Below are 20,830 nucleotides of genomic sequence, written 5' to 3' on the forward strand. Positions count from 1 at the left end.
CTGTGTTGGAAGCAAAAACGTTCTTGTGTGTTTGAAAGATTAGCAGCCACGAGATGATTATCGTGAACTCCTAGAACTGACTGTCATCTACATGGGAGGAATCCCACCTCGTGGAATCCGGATCATGGCTCCAGGAGCAATGCACAGAGCCAGATGGATGGCAAAAGCACTATATTCACTACAGGTGTTCATGTTTCGGTCAGAGTTCCACTTGACACTTCGAGAGGCGAGAGAACTCCGAGCCTTCAACATTTTTGTCTGCCTTGTGTATGTACAGGCTTGGTTTCGGGCTCCACAAGCTATTGAGGCTCCCCTGAATGACATTAACCTCTTCAAGAAGTTGGAAAAGTTTGAACAAATCAATCAGAAGATGGCTCAGGCAGCCTTGAAGGCACTTGGCCGCCACACGTGGTACATGAGCCCAGTACTAGTGGCATTTGCATTCTTTGACACCAGAATTGACAAAGAAAGCAAGATCAATATGATTGAAGCATTGAAAAATGACGGTGAAAACCCCTCTCCAAAGAGACCAGCTATCAAACGAGGAACCGCCCTGTCAATCGCTGGCCTCATAACAAAACACACCAAGCATTTCTTCAGCATCCTAGGGACCCCAACTGATTGGATGGATAAGGATCCTGGTTCATGGGAGCAAGAAACCAACTTTCAGGAAGCAAAGAAAGCCGCCAGTGGCTTAGTCGTGGTGAACGACAGGGCAGAAAGGGGTGTCGCATTGATACAAGACTACAATAAGCTCCTTACAAAGGATGAAGAGCAAAAGCAAGCTCTGCTCCACGTTGTTGCTGCTCACAGGAAGATGTACCCCGATGCCAAGAAGGCAACAGTGGTGAAACGCCCAGAAATAGGAGTTACATTTCTCATTATATTTGGGTTTTTTAATTTATGTGATATGGTGTCTCTTCATTTTATGAACTGAACATTTGGATTGTTATCATTGAATTTGAGTTTTCATAGCAATATAGTGCTATTTGTGCAGCTATTGTAACTTGTGTTTGCTAGAATACAAAGAAAGTGAGTGGAGGGTGGATTTTCATAAAACAAACTTCTGGTTTTGCTTTCGATCCATATATAGAAAAGTTTTGTAGACACCTTTAGTTTGAAGGCTGATGTGGCACCCCTAAATAAAATCAGATTGCTTTCATATTTGGTGTCTTTTCATTTTGGAACAAAAGGAACAACATAAAGCCATGTCCCAGTAAATATTTAAAAAAAATTATTTTGAGCACCACCCTAATATATATATATATATATATATATATATATATATATATATATATATATATTATATATATACATACACACACATATATATATATACACACATACATATATACACACATACATATATACACACATACATATATACACACATACATATATACACACATACATATATACACACATACATATATATACATATACATACATATACATATATATACATATATATATATATATATATATATATATATATATATATATATATATATGTATATATATATATATATATATATATATATATATACCAGACACCCTCAGTACACCACTGGTGAGCACATCAATAAAGTTTGTACTATAACATTTGTAAATCGGTAGCAGAACATCATCTCCTCAAATATTATAATAATTATTCAGACGGTGCATTTCTCATCTGGGCCTCTCTCAATGGCAATGGCTGGAGTTTTACTTGGTGCAGAATCCTTTGTTATAATTTGTTTCTCCAGTTTATTTTTCCAGTTAAATATTTACAGATGCTCTCTGAGAGCGTGTTCTCTCGTGCTCAACCGAGGCCATCGTAGTTTGGCAAGGCCACGCCCTTCCCCACACCTACTCGATCAACCCTGAACATTGCTATGCACATGCGCAGATAAGAAAGCGTGTCACTTGTAGAGTGTGCTTGACTAACGTCTTTCTGATGATTTGTAGTGATGTATTTTTTGTCTGGCGAGAATCTACAAGTATTACCGTGGTCTTCTGATTTCTCAGGATTTGGATACTTCAGATAAATACTTACATCTTTTCTTGATAAAGTTCTTCATTGAAGTTAATTTTACAAAACTGTTATCATTTTAGTGTGCTGGCCCTGCCTAGTCTACGTACAAACGTCGGGATGACGCGGATAAAAAATGCCGGCCCCACCCACTGATACAAAACAAAAGTTGGAGTATCTCTTCATACTCTCATCGTCGTTTAGTCGAGTTCACTTGCAGTTCGAGTGTAGAATAAGTTTTATTGACACCAAGTAAACAAAAGAGTAAAAACCGCGAGTGTCTTTCACGTCCGACAGTGCATAAATTCCTCGAGAGGCTCCGTCCCTCCCCTCTGTCTCCGCCCTATTGGTAAGAGGGAAACCACACCAGTTATTTTGGCATTTCTAAGTGCAGGTCCTTGTGTGGCCTGAGGCTGGATGAAGACATTACTCTTTGAGAAAAGAGCAATAAGACAAAGCTCTGAACATTGAACAATACAAAACAAAACAAAACAAAAACAATGAACGCATTATAATGAAATATTGCACAGGCCACAACAGCAACACCGAGACAAGACACAACAACCGAAAAACAGGACGAATACGGTTCAGAAAACTGCTGTCAAGCTTTATGAGGTGGAAATAAGGAGCTCAGACTTTCATCACCAGCACATGCAGAAAAACCCGAACCGGAAGACTTGCTTGTATTTCCTGATAAGTTTGCTTTTTGAAGTGGCAGTAGTTTATAAGGCATTTGTCTCCATCATTTATCCCTTTCTTAACAATATCTTTCTTCAATGAGGCTTGTTTCTTTTTTTTTTATTCCCACGTTTATGTTTATGCGTTTATGCTCTCATCTTGGCTCCACCTCCTTCTCCACCTTGTTTTCGACTTCCGGTCCCTCGGGCAACGAGGCTTGCTTCGATCTCTCCACGGCATCGAAGTTTGAGCGTTTTCCCATTCGTGTCTTTGTCGGGTTTCCGCTGGTTGTTTTGTTGTGTGTGTGTTGTTGTGTGTTTCTGTTTAGTTTTGGTTTTGTGGTTGTTGCGGATTTGTGTGTGATTGGTCAATTTTTTTATTCGCACCTCGTGCGCCGCCTGGTCTTTCCGGGCTCCCTTCCCCCTCGTCGGTGTTTTGTGAGTGTAAGCTCTTTCCTTCATAGTACTTGCTTGTTTCTTTGATTTTCTTTTCTCCCCCCTGCCTCTCGCGGGCATCTTACCCTTTGTCCGGCGTTTTTAAAAACAGGACAAACGGATAGACAAATAATTCTATATTGATTCTTTCTCTCCTCCCGGACACGTGCTTGTTCGCTCTCCTCCTCGTCTCGAATTGTGCCCCGCCCCATGTATCTCGTTTTTCTTCCGCCTCTACTCCTTCTTTCTCAAATCCACGTTCTCGCTTGGAGACTTTTCCCAGATTATTTTTCATGGTTTTGTTTGGATATTGTTGGAATATGTTTAAACTGCAGTCGTGATGCTGACGCCGCCCGACGCCCTCCGCCCCCCCCCCCCCCCCCCAGAATTTCCATGTTTTAAACGTATCCCAGTGTTTACCCTGGTTAGAATAGGTACACCGTATCCCGGCGTGTCGTAAGAGACGACTAAGAGGGTTGGCGTCAGGAAGGGCATCCGGCCATAAAAACATTGCCTCAAAAAGAGAACCATGACAATTACAACTACATATGGGCAGGATACAGCCCGAAGTGGAGATCGGTTTCTGAGGTTTGGGACATGGAATGTAGAGACAATGACAGGGAGATCAGGAGAAGTGGTGGAAGTATTGGTCAGAAGAAGAGTGGACATATGTTGTGTGCAAGAGACGAGATGGAAGGGAAGGGAAGTGGTGTGAGAATGGTGAAGGGTAGGCAGGGACAGAAATACAAGTTTATGTGGCAAGGGTGCCTGGAGGGCGTGAATGGTGTTGGTGTCCTGTTTTCTGAAGAGTTTGTAGACAGTGTGGTGAGTGTGACGAGAGTGAGTGATAGGTTGATGATGGTGAAAATGATGATTGGAAAGCTCTTGGTAAACGTCATCTCGGGATATGCTCCGCAGGTTGGTCGAAGCGATGAAGACAAGGACAAGTTCTGGTGTGCGATAGAGAAGCTGATGGAAAACGTGAAAGATGAGGAAGTTGTTGTGGTGGGAGGAGACCTAAATGGACATGTGGGAAGCAGTATGGATGGTTTTGAGGGAGTTCATGGGGGTTACGGATATGGTGTGAGAAATGGAGAAGGTGAAAGGATTTTGGAGTTTGCTGATGGAGCTGATTTGTTGATTTGTAATACTCAGTTCCAGAAAGAGGATAATAAGCTTGTTACATACACGTCAGGTGGCTCGACAATAACTATTGACGACCTGATGGTGCGTAGGCGAGATAGGGGGCACCTCCGGGACACAAAGGTGTTCCCGGGGGAGGAGGCTGTTTCACAGCACCACTTGGTTGTCTGCGACATAAGGGTGAAAGGTGCGAGGAGAGCTCGGCGGGTGAAGTACCAACCGAGAATGAAGGTGTGGAGGTTGAAAGAGGTGACAGTAAGGGAGGCATTAAAAGAGAGGCTGAGTTGGGTAGAGGATGATGTGGTTGAGCTTGAAAGTGGTTGGATGTCAATGAAAGCTAGTCTGTTGGGAGCCGTTGGTGAGGTATGTGGATGGACAAAAGGACCACCGAGGCACTCGGAAACATGGTGGTGAGATGATGAAGTTGGAAAGAGGATTGACGAGAAGAGGAAGAAGTTCAAGGCGTGGCAGAAGACGAAGGGGACGGGAGCAGAAACAGCAGAGCATGAAAGTTATAAGGCAGCCAGGAAGGCTGCAAAGAAAGAGGTAGCAAAGGCGCAGGAGGCATGTAGGAATATGTTCGGAGAACGCTTGGATTCGGAAGAGGGTCAGAAAGCAGTATTAAGGATTGCAAAGCAGATAGCGAAAGAGAGGTGTGATGTGATGGGGGTGAGTTGCTTGAAGGATGAAGTGGGACAAATCGTTGTCGACCCAGATGGAATTAAAGGAAGATGGAAAAGATATATGGAAATACTGTTGAAGACAGAGAATGAATGGGATGGCAACATAGAGAGTAACCCAGTTTTAGGACCGGCAGAGAAGATAACTGAGAAGGAAGTTGAGGAAGCGATAAAAACAATGAAGAGTGGAAAAGCGGGAGGGCCGACGGGAGTTGTGGGAGATATGTTGAAGGCAGCAGGAAGTTGGGGTGTGAAGAGAATGACAGAGATCTGTAATCTCGTGGTGAAAGAAGGCCGCATTCCAGTGGTTTGGGAACTGAGTACCCTCGTCCCTCTATACAAGGGGAAAGGTGACCCTCTGGAGTGTGGCTCGTACCGAGCGATAAAGTTATTGGAGCATGGAATGAAGGTAATGGAAAGGGTGTTGGAGAGGAAGATATGAAAGAGAGTGAAGATCGACGAAATGCAGTTTGGATTTATGCCAGGAAGAGGAACGACAGACGTGCTTTTCATTGTGAGGCAGTTGCAGGAGAAGTACAGGGAGAAGAGGAAGAAGTTGTTTCTTGGGTTTGTTGATCTGGAGAAAGCATTCTATAGGGTTCCCCGCAAAGTATTGACATGGGCATTGAGGAAGTTAGGAGTGGAGGAATGGTTGATCAGAGTAGTGATGGTAATGTACAAAAGAGCACGCACAGCTGTAAGGACGAAGCACGGGAACAGTGGTGAGTTTGAGGTGAAGGTGGGAGTGCATCAGGGGTCGGTACTAAGTCCACTACTATTTGTAGCTATGATGGAGGTGCTGGCTCAGAACGTAAAGGAGGGTTTACCGTGGGAGTTGTTGTATGCAGATGATCTGGTGTTGATTACGGAAAGTATGGATGGACTGAAGGAAAAGATGAACAAGTGGAAGGAATGTATGGAGACAAAAGGTCTGAAGGTAAATATCGGAAAGACGAAGGTGATGGCAAGTGGTAAAGCATGTGGTGAGGTGGTAAGCACTGGGAAGTGGCCCTGTGCTGTGTGTAGGAAGGGTGTCGGAGTGAACTCCATTCAATGTACAATGTGCGCTGAGTGGGTTCATCAAAAATGTAGTGGTCTGAGAGGGTCATTAACCAGTGTGGCAGCTACATTCAAATGTAAGGTGTGCACAGAGGGAGCTGCAGATGGAGGAAATGTTGAGTTGGATCTTGGAGACGGCGTGAAGCTGGAAGGTGTGAAAACATTTTGCTACCTCGGAGACATGCTGAATGGAGAAGGTGGATCAGACTCGGCAACGGTTGCTAGAGTGAGATGTGCATGGAAGAAGTTTCGGGAACTGAGTGGCGTGCTGATGATGAGGGGGGTGTCGTTGAAGCTGAAGGGAAAGGTGTATGCTGCATGTGTGAGAAGTGTTATGATTTATGGGAGCGAGACATGGGTAATGAATGTAGAGCACCAACGAAGGTTGGAATGGGTGGAAATGCGAATGGTTCGACGGATGTGCGGAGTATCATTGAGAGAGAGGAAGACAAATGATGAATTGTGAAAGATGATGGGAATAGAGCCTGTGATTGATGCTGTGAAGAGGAACAGGTTGAGATGGTTTGGTCATGTGTTGAGGAAGGATGAAAGTGACTGGTTGCGAAGAGTGATGGAAATGAATGTAGAAGGAAGTAGAGGACGGGGAAGACCGAGAAAGACTTGGCTAAAGATGGTGTAAGAAGAAATGCGGGCAAGGCGGTTAACAAGGAGAGATGCAGAAAATAGGGCAAAATGGAGAAGATTGTCATGGGGACCGCAAGGCTAACCCCCACTCTTGTAGGAAAAATGGCCTTTAACATGCATGTTGTTGTATGTTGTTGTTTATGCTTGTAAACACAACATTTGCCTCTTAAAATAATCACAGAATCACTGCACAAACAAATTCTTTACCATTATTCTATTTCCTCAGAAGCAAAATGTCACGAAAGCCAGCATTTATTTACAGCTAGCAAAGGCTGCCCAGCGCTTCGCTTTTCCCAGTGGTGGTTTTGGCACGTGTTGGACATTGAAAATCTATGGAGTTATTGGCCTCATGGTGGCGGTTACCTTTTATCTGTGGGCAGCACTGCATGACACCACATCCCAATATACATTTTATAGCAGCCGTTGGTGGCCTCAAAACGGATGCAGAGGCAAATGTGTGAGAGCTGAAAAGATTGTCCAGATTCTGAAGTACCTCCATGCAAAGTTTGGGGCCTCTGTGCTACGGCTTGGCCGTGAAAGAATAATGCACAAACACTTGAAGATATGTATGTAGATTTACAAAAATTACCTGTGTCATTCATTTCCACAACAGGTTTTTCAGATGGACTTTGATTGGTAGACGACTTTATCTGCACAAATAAACAGTTTACATTTCAGTTAGCTTTGCCATTTGCACAAAAGTACAATATATTTAGAAAACGAAGCTATATTAAAAAAGTCAATGCAAATAAAAAGCAAAGTAATTTCCTTTACTAATAACCTGCACTTCAGGTGAATAATCATGACGATTGGCCTGTAGGACCCATCATATGTTCAGCATAATTGGAATGTACAGCATATGCAGATTCCCTCCGGCCTCGCTTCACCTCCACCCCCTTCCTGGAACCACCAAGCTTTTAACAATGTTCATCTTTCTCTTTTGAACAATCGACTTTCATACCTGATCTTTTGACCATTTCTCAAGGTGGAGGATGTTTCGAATGAGGGGCTTGATGTGCATGGGGGTCAGCACAGACCCTGGTGTTTCATGAGAAAGTTGTTCAGGATAATGATGTAGCTGTGGTAAAGGGTGGGGTGGGGGAGGTGTAGGGAGAGGTTAAGAGAAACAAAATGATCCAAAGATGTCCATGAGAAAGGCAGAAGGGGAAGTTGTGCATCAAAAAGGAAGGCATGAAAGAAAAAAAAAATAGAAGCGAAAAAGGCATAGCTGTGAGGTATGTATAAAAAAGAAGAAGAAAGTAAATTGGAAGAGATAGAAAAAGAGTGGGAGCACAGCATGGACAGAACGAGGAAAGAAAAGAGACATACTGAACAGAGCGATGGAAAGAAAAAGGCAGGAATTAAAATGGCTTTCGCAAAATAAAACCAAAAATAAAACGAGAATGGCACTTTTCAACATTGACTTTTGACCTTTAAAGCAGAAATCTAATCAGTTCATCTTTTAATCATAATATATATTCCTACCAATTAAGGTCAAAATCCCATCACTAGTTCACAAGTGAGCGCCGCAACAAAAAAATATTTTTACCTTCCGGGACATATGCCTTTGACCTCTTGACCCTATAATCTCATCCATTTATCTTTACATCATTATACAAACTTGTACCACATTTGACTTGGATCCCTTCAGCCATTCTTAAGTTATCATGGAAACAAAAACCTATTACAGACTCTGACCTTTGACCTCTTGACCCCAAAATCAAATCAGTTCATCTTTTCATCAAAATACATACTTGTATCGACTTTGGTGAAAATCCTATCACCGGTTTACAAATTTTCGCTGTAACAGGATTTTTATCTTACATGATCTGGGACCTTTGACCTTGTGACCCCAAAATGTAATCAATTCATCTTAATGTCATCTATCTATAATTCCAGTAATCTCTGTGTGTGTTTGTGTGTGTGTGTGTGTGTGTATGTGTGTATGTCTGTGTGTTTGTCTGTGACCGCTGTTTCTCGACGACCACGGGTCCGATATACTTGAAACTTGCCAGGTATATTGCTGGGGACCCGAGGATGTGACTTTTCAAGGTTTTAAATTAATCGGAGAAGTAGTTACCGAGCTATGTCCAAAAAACGATTCAACCAATCAGAGAGCAGCGAGCTATCACGTGTGCCGAACGTGGCGAACAGACTCTGCCTCGGACGGCACATTTGAGAGCGTATTCATTTATTTCCCGTCGGCAAACTATGTTGGCGTTCAACTATGTTTTAAAACTAATTAAAACTAATTTGCGATTCATCGTAACTGCGATATGCGACCTTCGTGGACAGTGAAGACTGCACTTCCGGCAGCCAATCACAGAACGCGTTGTTGCGTAGGCGTGGCTGATGTGAGAGCGAGCCGAGCCGAGCGCGTGCGCCATTACGGTTCGTAATTCGATTTCTTCCGGAGAAAATAATAATTTCTCGATTTCTTATGCGCATTATTTCTCCCAATTCAGTCAGAGCGAAGGGCGGAAGCGAAGAGCGTTGTTTTTTTTGTTTACGGGCGTACGGGCGTACGGGCGGGGTAGAGCGTACGGGTAGCGTTTTTTGTTTTTTTTGGCAAGGAACGGGCACCCACGTACGGGCATGCCCTAGTTATACATAACTGCACGAAGTTTGACTTGGATCCCTTTAGCTGTTCTGAACTGCGGTAACAAAAACCTATCACGGACGGATGGATGGACAGATGCACGGACTGGACTGACAGACAGACAGAGACACACGGACAGGCGGACCACCCGAAAACACATGTGTATGTGCGTCACTAGGTAGATGCGGGATGCTGGAGGTGGACAGTAACCTCTGCTGCCAGGTGCAAATGTTTATAGTAAAGGTTCCTCTTCTTCAAACAATGGTGTATTGAAACTGCTGGGGCAAACAAATATTAACTTTGGGCTTACAGTGACAGGGGATCCAGTCAGATCGGGCAATCAAATTAAACGTGATGTAGGTTTTGAAGATCTTTGTGCAGGAGACATGGCCATCCGGTCATGTGACCGAGGATGCCATAATTATCATTTTACAGGTGGAAGTGTGCTTATGATGAAGATTTATTGTCAATCGGACGAACAGTTGCAGAGGAAAGCGTAATTATTTTGTGTGGACAGGCAGACAGACAAAGACAAAACAGATGTGCAAAGGTGGCCACTGAGACAAGGTTTTTCCAAAGCAATGTGGTTGCAGGCCAGTGGGTATATATATATATATGAGTGTGTTCGGACATATCGAGACTCGAAGAAAATTGACCTGACATATTTTGAGAATCTTCATTAAAATTGTGGAACTATTCCAGATCATCTTGGAGGTGTTTCAGATAAAATGTTGCAGATGCTAATGGGAGTGATTGGACTTACCTTAGCTGTAGTTGAAGAGCATACCGTCAATTGGTCCCATCATAGTCATGGCAGTGTAATAACAATGTAAGCTTTGGAACCGTGGTTGGCTCATATAACTCATGGGGGTGAGCCACATGAGCACAGAGGGGGATGGTTCAGTGGTAGACCAGTGTTGCAAAAGTGTTTGACTTGGCAGCAATACAGGAGGGACTGTTAGTATACAGGGAAATAGATGTGATTAAAATGCTGGCATTTTAGGTGTTGCACGAACCCGAATTATGCAAGCATTTCATGTGCAGGCTTATGAAAGCAACATCTGAGGGCTGCCTTAAGGTCAACCCGGAAGACCATGTGTTCAAATACCCTCCGTACGAGGTGGAGCAAAAAGCCGAGAGGAGAAAAGACAGTTTTCTTTTTTGCCTGTGAGATGTCATCCCTTTGTCTCACTTCCTGAATGTAACAGAATCTGCAGAAGCTGCAAAAAATTCGCAAGAGACATGCTCCAATCAGTATTTAAATTTAAATGAATAGATTTTTGCATTTAGCTTGGGGCTAGGTTAAAATTGGGAAATGCTTTGAGAAGATATCTTTCTTACCTTGTGCAACCATGACTAAAAAGGTATAGATTAATATTTGTGATAAAAGTGTTCCTACCATTGTTCGTGATATTTTTGTCTGCAAATACTTATTCGTATGATTTCTCAGCTGCTTGTCATTCTGATGTTTGACTTTGGGCACCCACAAGTTGCACCTTTGGGCACCTACAGAAAATAAAAATAAATAGCACCGCAAAGCGGGCGTAACCCCTCAGCCCATGCATGATGGAAACCAATTTCAAGATGGCTGCCGTGGCCGCCATAATGAAAATCGCAGCATGCCCATTTTCGAAAGGAACCTTCCTCCACTCAACCCCAACACACACTGCAAAAATGGATTTAATTGGACATGCCGTTCTGCTTGACATTGACAGAAACCAATTTCAAGATGGCTGCCTTGGCGGCCATATTGAAAATCGCAGTGTGCCCATGAACCTTCCTCCACTCAACCCCAACACACTGCAAAAATGGATTTAATTGGACAAGCCGTTCTGCTTGACATTGACGGAAACCAATTTCAAGATGGCTGCCTTGGCGGCCATATTGAAAATCGCAGCGCATCCATTTTCGAAAGGAACCTTCCTCTACTCAACCCCAACACACACTGCAAACATGGATTTAATCGGTCAAGCCATTCTGCTCGAAATTGACAGAAACCAATTTCAAAATGGGTACCGTGGCGGCCATATTGAAAATCGCAGCACGCCCATTTTCGAAAGGAACCTTCCTCTACTCAACCCCAACACACACTGCAAAAATGAATTTAATCGGAAAAGCCATTCTGCTCGAAATTGATGGAAACCAATTTCAAGATGGCTGCCCTGGCGGCCATATTGAAAATCGCAGCGCGCCCATTTTAGAAAGGCACCTTCCTCGACTCAACCCCAACACACTGCAAAAATGGATTTAATCGGACAAGCCGTTATGCTCGAAATTGACGGAAACCAAAAGTTGACGGACACCTGGATGGTTGCCGTGGCGGCCATATTGAAAATCGCAGCGCGCCCATTTTCAAAAGGAACCTTCCTCTACTGAACCCTAACATACACTGCAAAAATGGATTTAATCTGACAAGCCGTTCTCCTTGAAATTGACAGAAACCAAAAGTTGACGGATGCCCGTACGTCCGTACGTCCGGACGACAATACCCCTGAGCCCAATTTGGGCTGAGGGGTGAAAACTAATCCAGGGATTTAAGTTGAATTGGAGTTCTCTGCATCAAGCATGGGAATATGGAGTTGGCTCAAAGAAGTTCACCTTCGAATTTGTGATTGTCTTTAAAATGAGCAAATGAAAGATACCTGAAAAAAACGAGCTTGATTGTTCTGAAGGAACAAAAGGGAGCATTTGTGGATGCTCAATAAATTACTCAGCAATGTTTCTTTTGGAAAAAGAGAATTTTGACTTTGTAAAATAATGCCGAGCCTCATAGACCATCCAATTGCCTGCAAAACAGTTTGTTGGGGAAAGCTGAGTGTGAGATCGGTTGCTCGTGAGTGCTCGTGAGAGATGAGAGATCAGTGTCTGCAGTGTCTCCAGATCAGTTCAAACATCTGCTTCTTACTTCGTTAAAATCCCTCAGCTCAACATGAGAGGAACCAACTGAAATGATGACTTGCGCAACGAGTGGGCGAGTTATCACCGACTGAATTTTCCCTTCACCTCGTGTATATATTCTGACCTTTCCAAGGGCTGAACTAGAGGCGTCGTCATGTGATTGTATTATGTGTGTGTTAAACCCCCTCCGTGCACGTATTTATATATAGTTTCCTTTTAAAATTTTGTCAGCTCGATGGACGAATAAATTATACGTTGAACCTATTTGGAATGTTTAATTCTTCCACAGCTCACAAGAAAATGTTGCTTTGAAATATATTTTTGAATGGACTAAAAATAACTTTAAATGGACCTTTTATCGTTCACGAATATATGCATTACAACAAAAGTAGGCTATATGTAAAAATAGAATTTCCATGGTGATGGACAGCTTAGAGACTTTGAGTACTTCATAATAATTTAATACCGACATTATTTGCTAACTGGTGTCTCCATCCGGGTCATACTATCCTCTTCAACTTAAGTATCAAACAAGCCCGGCTATGCCACCGTTAGACTTTCGATCTTGTTGAAGTGATTCTTCACCATTGAGAGATATGGCTAAAACAACATGTAACAGAATATCTCAAAGTTATGGATGGAATGGGACGAAACTTGGTGGACAGGTTGGGTGTGTAACATGGATGAATTGATTCGATTTTGGTGAAGATCTGGATCTGAACATGAGAATGAAAAAAAGATAACCAAGTAATTCTTCTTCATTGAAAGATGGGGACAAAAACGATAAATCAAATGAGCATATTAAAATTTGCAATCGTGTCAGTCTGTCTGTCTGACATGTTTGACTGCAAACAATTGGTCGTTACTTATCCAATCTCAACCAAACTTGACAGGAGGACTGCGGGTCACACAATGAGGATATAGCAAATTCATTTGCCACCCACCCATCCCCCCCACACCCCCCCCCCCTCACCACTCCAAAGGGGTCGTCCCCACCAATGGGGTTGCATGTTGTGGTGTATATCCGTGTTAAGATAGCTGTATCGTGGCGTTTTTCCAACATCTAACAACAAACGTAACAACAACACGAAATATAACAGCATAACATCAATCTTACTATAATTCACCAAATGTCCGTCTGTCCGTTCGAAGGTGCCGCAAAAACGACTGAACCGATCGCAACGATATTTTGGTTGGGTATTCCTGGGACTGCTTAGAGTAAAATAGGGTTAATAGGCCATATTGTTTTTCCAATTTTCCGAAACACGATGGAATAATATTTGCCGATATGAACAGTGATGTGGCTTTTATTGAAATTCGACAAATACTGTTTAGATTTTGATGAGAATTATGAACCTGCCGCGAATGCGGAAGTGGACAGATTATGGCAATGTGTGGGTTTGATAATATCCCAATGCAACCGTCATTCAATCGTAAATGGACATGTGGGAAGGAGTATGGATGGTTTTGAGGGAGTTCATGGGGGTTATGGATATGGTGTGAGAAATGGAGAAGGTGAAAGGATTTTGGAGTTTGCTGATGGAGCTGATTTGTTGATTTGTAATACTCAGTTCCAGAAAGAGGATAATAAGCTTGTTACATACACGTCAGGTGGGTCGACGACAACCGTTGACTACCTGATGGTGCGTAGGCGAGATAGGGGACACCTCCGGGACACAAAGGTGATCCCGGGGGAGGAGGCTGTTTCACAGCACCACTTGGTTGTCTGTGACGTAAGGGTGAAAGGTGCAAGGAGAGCTCGGCGGGTGACGTACCAACCGAGAATGAAGGTGTGGAGGTTGAAAGAGGTGACAGTAAGGGAGGCATTAAAAGAGAGGCTGAGTAGGGTCGAGGATGATGTGGTTGAGCTTGAAAGTGGTTGGATGTCAATGAAAGCTAGTCTGTTGGGAGCCGTTGGTGAGGTATGTGGATGGACAAAAGGACCACCGAGGCACTCGGAAACATGGTGGTGGGATGATGAAGTTGGAAAGAGGATTGACGAGAAGAGGAAGAAGTTCAAGGAGTGGCAGAAGGCGAAGGGTACGGGAGCGGAAACAGCAGAGCATGAAAGTTATAAGGCAGACAGGAAGGCTGCAAAGAAAGAGGTAGCAAAGGCGCAGGAGGCATGTAGGAAAATGTTCGGAGAACGCTTGGATTTGGAAGAGGGTCAGAAAGCAGTATTCAGGATTGCAAAGCAGATTGCGAAAGAGAGGTGTGATGTGATGGGGGTGAGTTGCTTGAAGGATGAAGTGGGACAAATCGTTGTCGACCCAGATGGAATTAAAGGAAGATGGAAAAGATATATGGAAATGCTGTTGAATACAGAGAATGAATGGGATGGCAACATAGAGAGTAACCCAGTTTTAGGACCGGCAGAGAAGATAACTGAGAAGGAAGTTGAGGAAGCGATAAAAGCAATGAAGGGTAGAAAAGTGGGAGGGCCGACGGGAGTTGTGGGAGATATGTTGAAGGCAGCAGGAAGTTGGGGTGTGAAGAGAATGACAGAGATCTGTAATCTGGTGGTGAAAGAAGGCCGCATTCCAGTGGTTTGGGAACCGAGTACCCTCGTCCCTCTATACAAGGGGAAAGGTGACCCTCTGGAGTGTGGCTCGTACCGAGCGATAAAGTTATTGGAGCATGGAATGAAGGTATTGGAAAGGGTGTTGGAGAGGAGGATAAGGAAGAAAGTGAAGATCGACGAAATGCAGTTTGGATTCATGCCAGGAAGAGGAACGCCAGACGCGCTTTTCATTGTGAGGCAGTTGCAGGAGAAGTACTTGGAGAAGAGGAAGAAGTTGTTTCTTGGGTTTGTTGATCTGGAGAAAGCATTCGATCGGGTTCCACGCAAAGTATTGACATGGGCATTGAGGAAGTTAGGAGTGGAGGAATGGTTGATCAGAGTAGTGATGGCAATGCACAAAAGAGCGCGCACTGCTGTAAGGACGAAGGACGGGAACAGTGGTGAATTTGAGGTGAAGGTGTGAGTGCATCAGGGGTCGGTACTAAGTCCACTACTATTTGTAGCTGTGATGGAGGTGCTGGCTCAGAACGTAAAGGAGGGTTTACCGTGGGAGTTGTTGTACGCAGATGATCTGGTGTTGATTGCGGAAAGTATGGATGGACTGAAGGAAAAGATGAACACGTGAAAGGAATGTATGGAGACAAAAGGTCTGAAGGTGAATATCGGAAAGACGAAGGTGATGGCAAGTGGTAAAGCATGTGGCGAGGTGGAAAGAACTGGGAAGTGGCCCTGTGCTGTGTGTCGGAAGGGTGTCGGAGTGAACTCCATTCAGTGTACAATGTGCGCTGAGTGGGTTCATCAAAAATGTAGTGGTCTGAGAGGGTCATTAACCAGTGTGGCAGCTACATTCAAATGTAAGGTGTGCACAGAGGGAGCTGCAGATGGAGGAAATGTTGAGTTGGATCTTGGAGACGGCGTGAAGCTGGAAGGTGTGAAAACATTTTGCTACCTCGGAGACATGCTGAATGGAGAAGGTGGATCAGACTCGGCAACGGTTGCTCGAGTGAGATGTGCATGGAAGAAGTTTCGGGAATTGAGTGGCGTGCTGATGATGAGGGGAGTGTCGTTGAAGCTGAAGTGAAAGGTGTATGCTGCATGTGTGAGAAGTGTTATGATTTATGGGAGCGAGACATGGGTAATGAACGTAGAGCAGCAACAAAGGTTGGAATGGGTGGAAATGCGAATGGTTCGACGGATGTGCGGAGTATCGTTGAGAGAGAGGAAGACAAATGATGAATTGCGAAAGATGATGGGAATAGAGCCTGTGATTGATGCTGTGAAGAGGAACAGGTTGAGATGGTTTGGTCATGTGTTGAGGAAGGATGAAAGTGACTGGCTGAGAAGAGTGATGGAAATGAATGTAGAAGGAAGTAGAAGACGGGGAAGACCGAGAAAGACTTGGCAAAAGATGGTGGAAGAAGAAATGCGGGCAAGGGGGTTAACAAGGAGAGATGCAGAAAATAGGGCAAAAGGGAGAACATTGTCATGGGGACCGCAAGGCTAACCCCCGCTCTAGCAGGGAAAAAGGCCTTTAAAATGCATGTTGTTGTTGTTGTATTCAATCGTAATGTTAAATCTTTAAACGTTAATCATGTTAATCGTTTTGTTAAAGTATCAAAATGATTGGAATTGAGTGAATACAATTACGATTTTAAATTCGTAATTGTGTTCACCCAACCATACGGAAATTCACATCAGGATTTAAATATTTGTTTATGTCTCGAATGTTGTTAAAAGTACATTTTTTATATTAATGTTGTTTAATTTGTGATTGGAGTTATGTATGCTGTTTGGAATGAAAAAAGAGATATCGAGTTCAAGTGAATGACGAAATGCCGTGATGGTTTCTACTTTCTAAACGTGAAATTCGCGGATCGCCATATGCAGATTCGCCATTGACTGGGTATAGAACAAACGAACCCGTTTGTTTGCGAACGGGTACGTTTTTCATGGAAGTCCTTCACGAACTTGCTGTCCATGTCTGACATGCGACTGAAGGTGCTGCAGGAATGTGGAATTTATTGGTATCATGCTTTAGCATTCGCCGTTTCTGCATTGTCTGTTTGCTTCTGGCCTCCCACCCATGCGTGGCACGGGTACCTCACTAGTACTAATAATATCCCGTCTCCCCAAGGGTTTTTTCCTCCTTGAACAAGCACCATGTTGACGTGAATAAACACCTGATCATGCCATTTTGGTGGGAGCACCTCCTACTCCAACAACAACAACAACAACAACAACAACAACAGGCATTTTAAGGCCATTTTCCCTGCTAGAGTGGGGGTTCGCCTTGCAATCTTCTCCATTTTGCCCGATTTTCTGCATCTCCGCTTGTTAACCCCCATGCCCGCATTTCTTCTTCGACCATCTTTAGCCAAGTCTTTCTCAGTTTTCCCCGTCCTCTACTTCCTTCTACATTCATTTCCATCACTCTTCTCAACCAGTCACTTTCATCCTTCCTCAACACATGACCAAACCATCTCAAACTGTTTCTCTTCACAGCATCCATCACAGGCTCTATTCCCATCATCTTTCGCAATTCATCATTTGTCTTCCTCTCTCTCAACGATACTCCACACATCCACCGAACCATTCACATTTCCACCCTTTCCAGCCTTCGTTGCTGCTCTACATTCATTACCCATGTCTCGCTCCCATAAATCATAACACTTCTCACACATGCAGCATACACCTTTCCCTTCAGCTTCAATGACACTCCCCTCCCCGTCAGCACGCCACTCAGTTCCCGAAACTTCTTCCATGCACATCTCGCTCTAGCAACCGTTGCCGAATCTGATCCACCTTCTCCATTCAGCATGTCTCCGAGGTAAAAAAATGTTTTCACACCTTCTCCAAGATCCAACTCAACATTTCCTCCATCTGCAGCTCCCTCTGTGCACACCTTACACTTTAATGTAGCTGCCACACTGGTTAATGACCCTCTCAAACCACTACATTTTTGATGAACCCACTCAGCGCACATTGTACATTGAATGGAATTCACTACGACACCCTTCCTTCACACAGCACACGGCCACTTCCCAGTTCTTTCCACCTCACCACATGCTTTACCACTTGCCATCACCTTCGTTTTTCCGATATTCACCTTCAGACCTTTTGTCTCCATCCATTCCTTCCACTTGTTCATCCTCTCCTTCAGTCCATCCATACTTTTGCAATCAATTTCTCCTCCGTAGCACGGAGGAGCACCTCCTACCAGAAGTAAAAAATATTATAAGCCACAAACACATTGGATTACCTTTTGAAAGTCGCTCCTGCTGTTTAAAACTAAAATGAAAGGGGAAAAAACCCGGGGTATGTTTTGTTACAAAGCAAAACTGCTTGCCAAAACTGCTGTTCCTTATCGAGGGTTTTGAATGGAATGCTTGCGAGAATGCTTAAACCACTTGGCAAGCTCTCTACAAGAAACTTGGTAAACAAGCATTCTGAGTATTGCGCTGCAATACATGTCCCCTACCAAAGTTCAAAGTGCCATAACTTTGTCAAAAATGATCGAATATGCAAATTTATGCACGGTTGATGCTGGTTTTCACTTGATCTGAGGTATGCTGAGACACATGTGTGTCATGCCTCGCCTCGTTGATAAGCCCGCAAGGTCGCTCTGTGGAGCAGCCTGCACGTATTGCAGTGTGTAAAAAAAAAAAAGGAAAAAAGAATGAAGAATGGGTTAGGGGGGTTAGAAAACACCATGGAGGGCAAATTGAGGGAAATAGGGGAGCAATCGGCCCGGGAAATTAAACAAATGGGAAAGCAGATAGAGGAGGTGAAAATCGGGTTAGAAACCAAATTGGATGCCCAGAGGAATGATTTGGAGCAGATGAGGGTAGCATCTACCAAAGAGATGGTAGAAATGGGGGAGGAGATCAGACGAGGTCAGAGCGAGGAGTTCGTGGGGGTACGCGAGGAGGTAAAGCGAGGTGAGGAGCGTATTGAGAAAGAGGTGAGAAATAGAACGGTTAGGTTACAGGGGGGCATAGAAGATCTAACGAGGGCAGTAGAACAGCTGACGGTCGGACAAAAGGAATTAGGGGAGCAAGGGAGAAGAACACTGCGGTAATCGTGGGGTTGAAGGCGACGCAGAAAGAGATAAAAGAGGAACTGGTAGCAACAGAGAGGGAATGTCAGATGGTACACGAGGGGTTGACAAAGAGGTTGGACGGGGTAACAGAAGTAATGGAGACAAAAGAACGGGAAGTAAGGACGCACATAGAAACGACCAAGGTGGCATTAGAGGAAGAAATTGAGGGGGCACACCGGGAAATAAAAGAGGTGAAGCAAAAATTCGAGGATGTGGAAGAGGGAGTGAGTGAAATCAAAAAGAGACGGAGGGAAACTAAGAGGGAGATAAAGGAGGAGGTGATGGAATATGTACAAGGTCTGTGTTCAAATCATGATTATGTGCTCACTAACCAAATAAAGAGTTTGCAGGTGGCGGAAGAGGAGCGACGACGAGGTGCCGAGGTGAGTGGCGATATACTCGGCAATGTATATGGTGTGAGGGGAGATTCAGTAGGCTTGGGTGTTGGTGTAGACCCGGGTGTTCATGAGGCCAATGGTGAGGTGTGCGACAGGTACAGAGTGTGGAGGAGGTGTGCGAGGATGTCCGACTATGGGGTGTGTGAGGAAAAAGTGCGCGCCGAGGAATGAGTGTGCTGTCGAGAGTGAGTTGGTCGAGGCGCATGTGCGGGAGGGCACATGGAAGCGCGTGATGGGGAGTGTTACAGGGGATGTAACGAAAGAGTGCACACCTGTGGTGAGTTTTACGGAGGACGTAACGAGAGAGTGTGCACAAGAGGATGCACGAGAAAGGTGTGTAATGGACGGGTGCATGATAACAGAGTGCGTTGCCAAGAGTAAGGGTGAATGCGCGACCGAGTGTGGTGTTGAGAGTAGTGAGAGTGACGTGGAGCACGAGTTGGTTGTGGCAGGTGAGAGAGAATGTACACCTGGAACGAAAGGATGCACACCTGGAATGGTCGAGCGCGTGTGGGAATGCACGCTTGACTTGGTAGTGAGGCACGTGATTGGGTGTGCAGGTGAGTGCACACCCGTGGTTGTCACAGAGGACGTGACCGAGGAGTGGGCGCGAAGAGGTGTGTTGATAAGGTGTGCGAACGACGAGTGTGTGCCAAGGTGTGCGGTGGTCAGGTGTGTGACGAAGTCTATGAGTGTACCTGGGGGGTGTGTAAGAGAAGGTGCAATGACGGAGAGTATGGAGACAGCTGGATGTGTGAGCAAGGAACGGAACGCGGGGTGTGAGCATGCAAGTGGAGCATCGACGCTAAACGGGATAGCGGTTCGACCGACGGTTAGCCGAAGCAAGCCCTCGGTTCGTGCCGGGATTTGGGTGCCGCCGGGACCAGGTGAGATCGTAACCGCGGCGGTTTCAAAAGAACCGCCGTGCGCGAATCACGCCGGGCCTCGCAAGGCTGTGTTTCCCAACAGTCGACTCTACATTGCACTGAATCGAATAAGACAGATTCCCTTTTCAAATTCCCCATTTGTCCGCAATTGCCAACTGCATTCGCCCGCCATTGAGCACGCGGTCGGTTCGGAAAAGAAAGGCGTGTCTCCACCTCGTCATCAGAGGGTGGAGCCAGGAGAGCCCCTACAACCAACCAAGCACGAGGGGTTTGGCTTGAGAGGGCGGAGGAAGAACGATCGGGGAGGTTCGCGAAGGTTAGAGGGTGTGGCCGATATAACCCGCGGCGGGACGCACCCACCTCAGATAAGTCCTGGGAGAGCACGCGACGTCCCCACGGCGGCACGAAGAGACGATTGAGGAAGGACATAAGTCCTGGGAGAGCACGCGACGTCCACACGGCGGCACGAAGAGACGATTGAGGAAGGAGATGAGTCCTGGGAGAGCACACGACGTCCCCACGGCGGCACGAAGAGACGATTGAGGAAGGAGATGAGTGAGGGAGCCCCACGAGCAGTTCTGCAGAGGGAGTTCTGAAGTAAGAGTTCTGTGGAGGGAGGTGCTTGAAGGTTCATGAGAGTTGGACAGAGAAGGTACAAGGTCGGTGAGAAGGCACGAACGAGAGGCGTGATCCAGCAAGACTGAAAGAGAGACGTGAGGGGGTGCCTGTATTGCGGCACTAGGCCGAGACCCTCTAGGCCCTATTGCCGGTCGGTGAG

General features: G+C 45.0%; 3 protein-coding genes across 13 annotated transcripts in view; 1 reads left to right on the forward strand and 2 right to left on the reverse strand.

The window, feature by feature from the left end:
• Positions 1–20,830, reverse strand: part of LOC137431270 (uncharacterized) — a 917,646-nt gene that overhangs the window by 821,163 nt on the left and 75,653 nt on the right. The window lies entirely within an intron of this gene.
• The window catches only part of LOC144888143 (uncharacterized), a 1,118,715-nt gene that overhangs the window by 377,230 nt on the left and 720,655 nt on the right, over positions 1–20,830 (reverse strand). For 6 of the 10 annotated variants that reach the window (XM_078781770.1, XM_078781768.1, XM_078781769.1 and 3 more), the window contains exons 6-7: positions 7,612–7,728; positions 7,240–7,300 (exon numbers count right to left, since the gene is read on the reverse strand). The exons of the other annotated variants lie outside the window; for them this stretch is intronic. In XM_078781770.1, the coding sequence (XP_078637896.1) occupies positions 7,240–7,300; positions 7,612–7,728 (178 nt within the window). The remainder of the gene's footprint in view (positions 1–7,239; positions 7,301–7,611; positions 7,729–20,830) is intronic. 10 annotated transcript variants of the gene reach the window in all.
• The window catches only part of LOC144892862 (uncharacterized), a 473,149-nt gene that overhangs the window by 24,061 nt on the left and 428,258 nt on the right, over positions 1–20,830 (forward strand). The window lies entirely within an intron of this gene.

The sequence above is a fragment of the Myxine glutinosa genome, chromosome 7 (assembly GCF_964187855.1).
Source record: "Myxine glutinosa chromosome 7, kmMyxGlut1.1, whole genome shotgun sequence".
In the NCBI taxonomy this organism is placed as follows: domain Eukaryota; kingdom Metazoa; phylum Chordata; class Myxini; order Myxiniformes; family Myxinidae; genus Myxine; species Myxine glutinosa.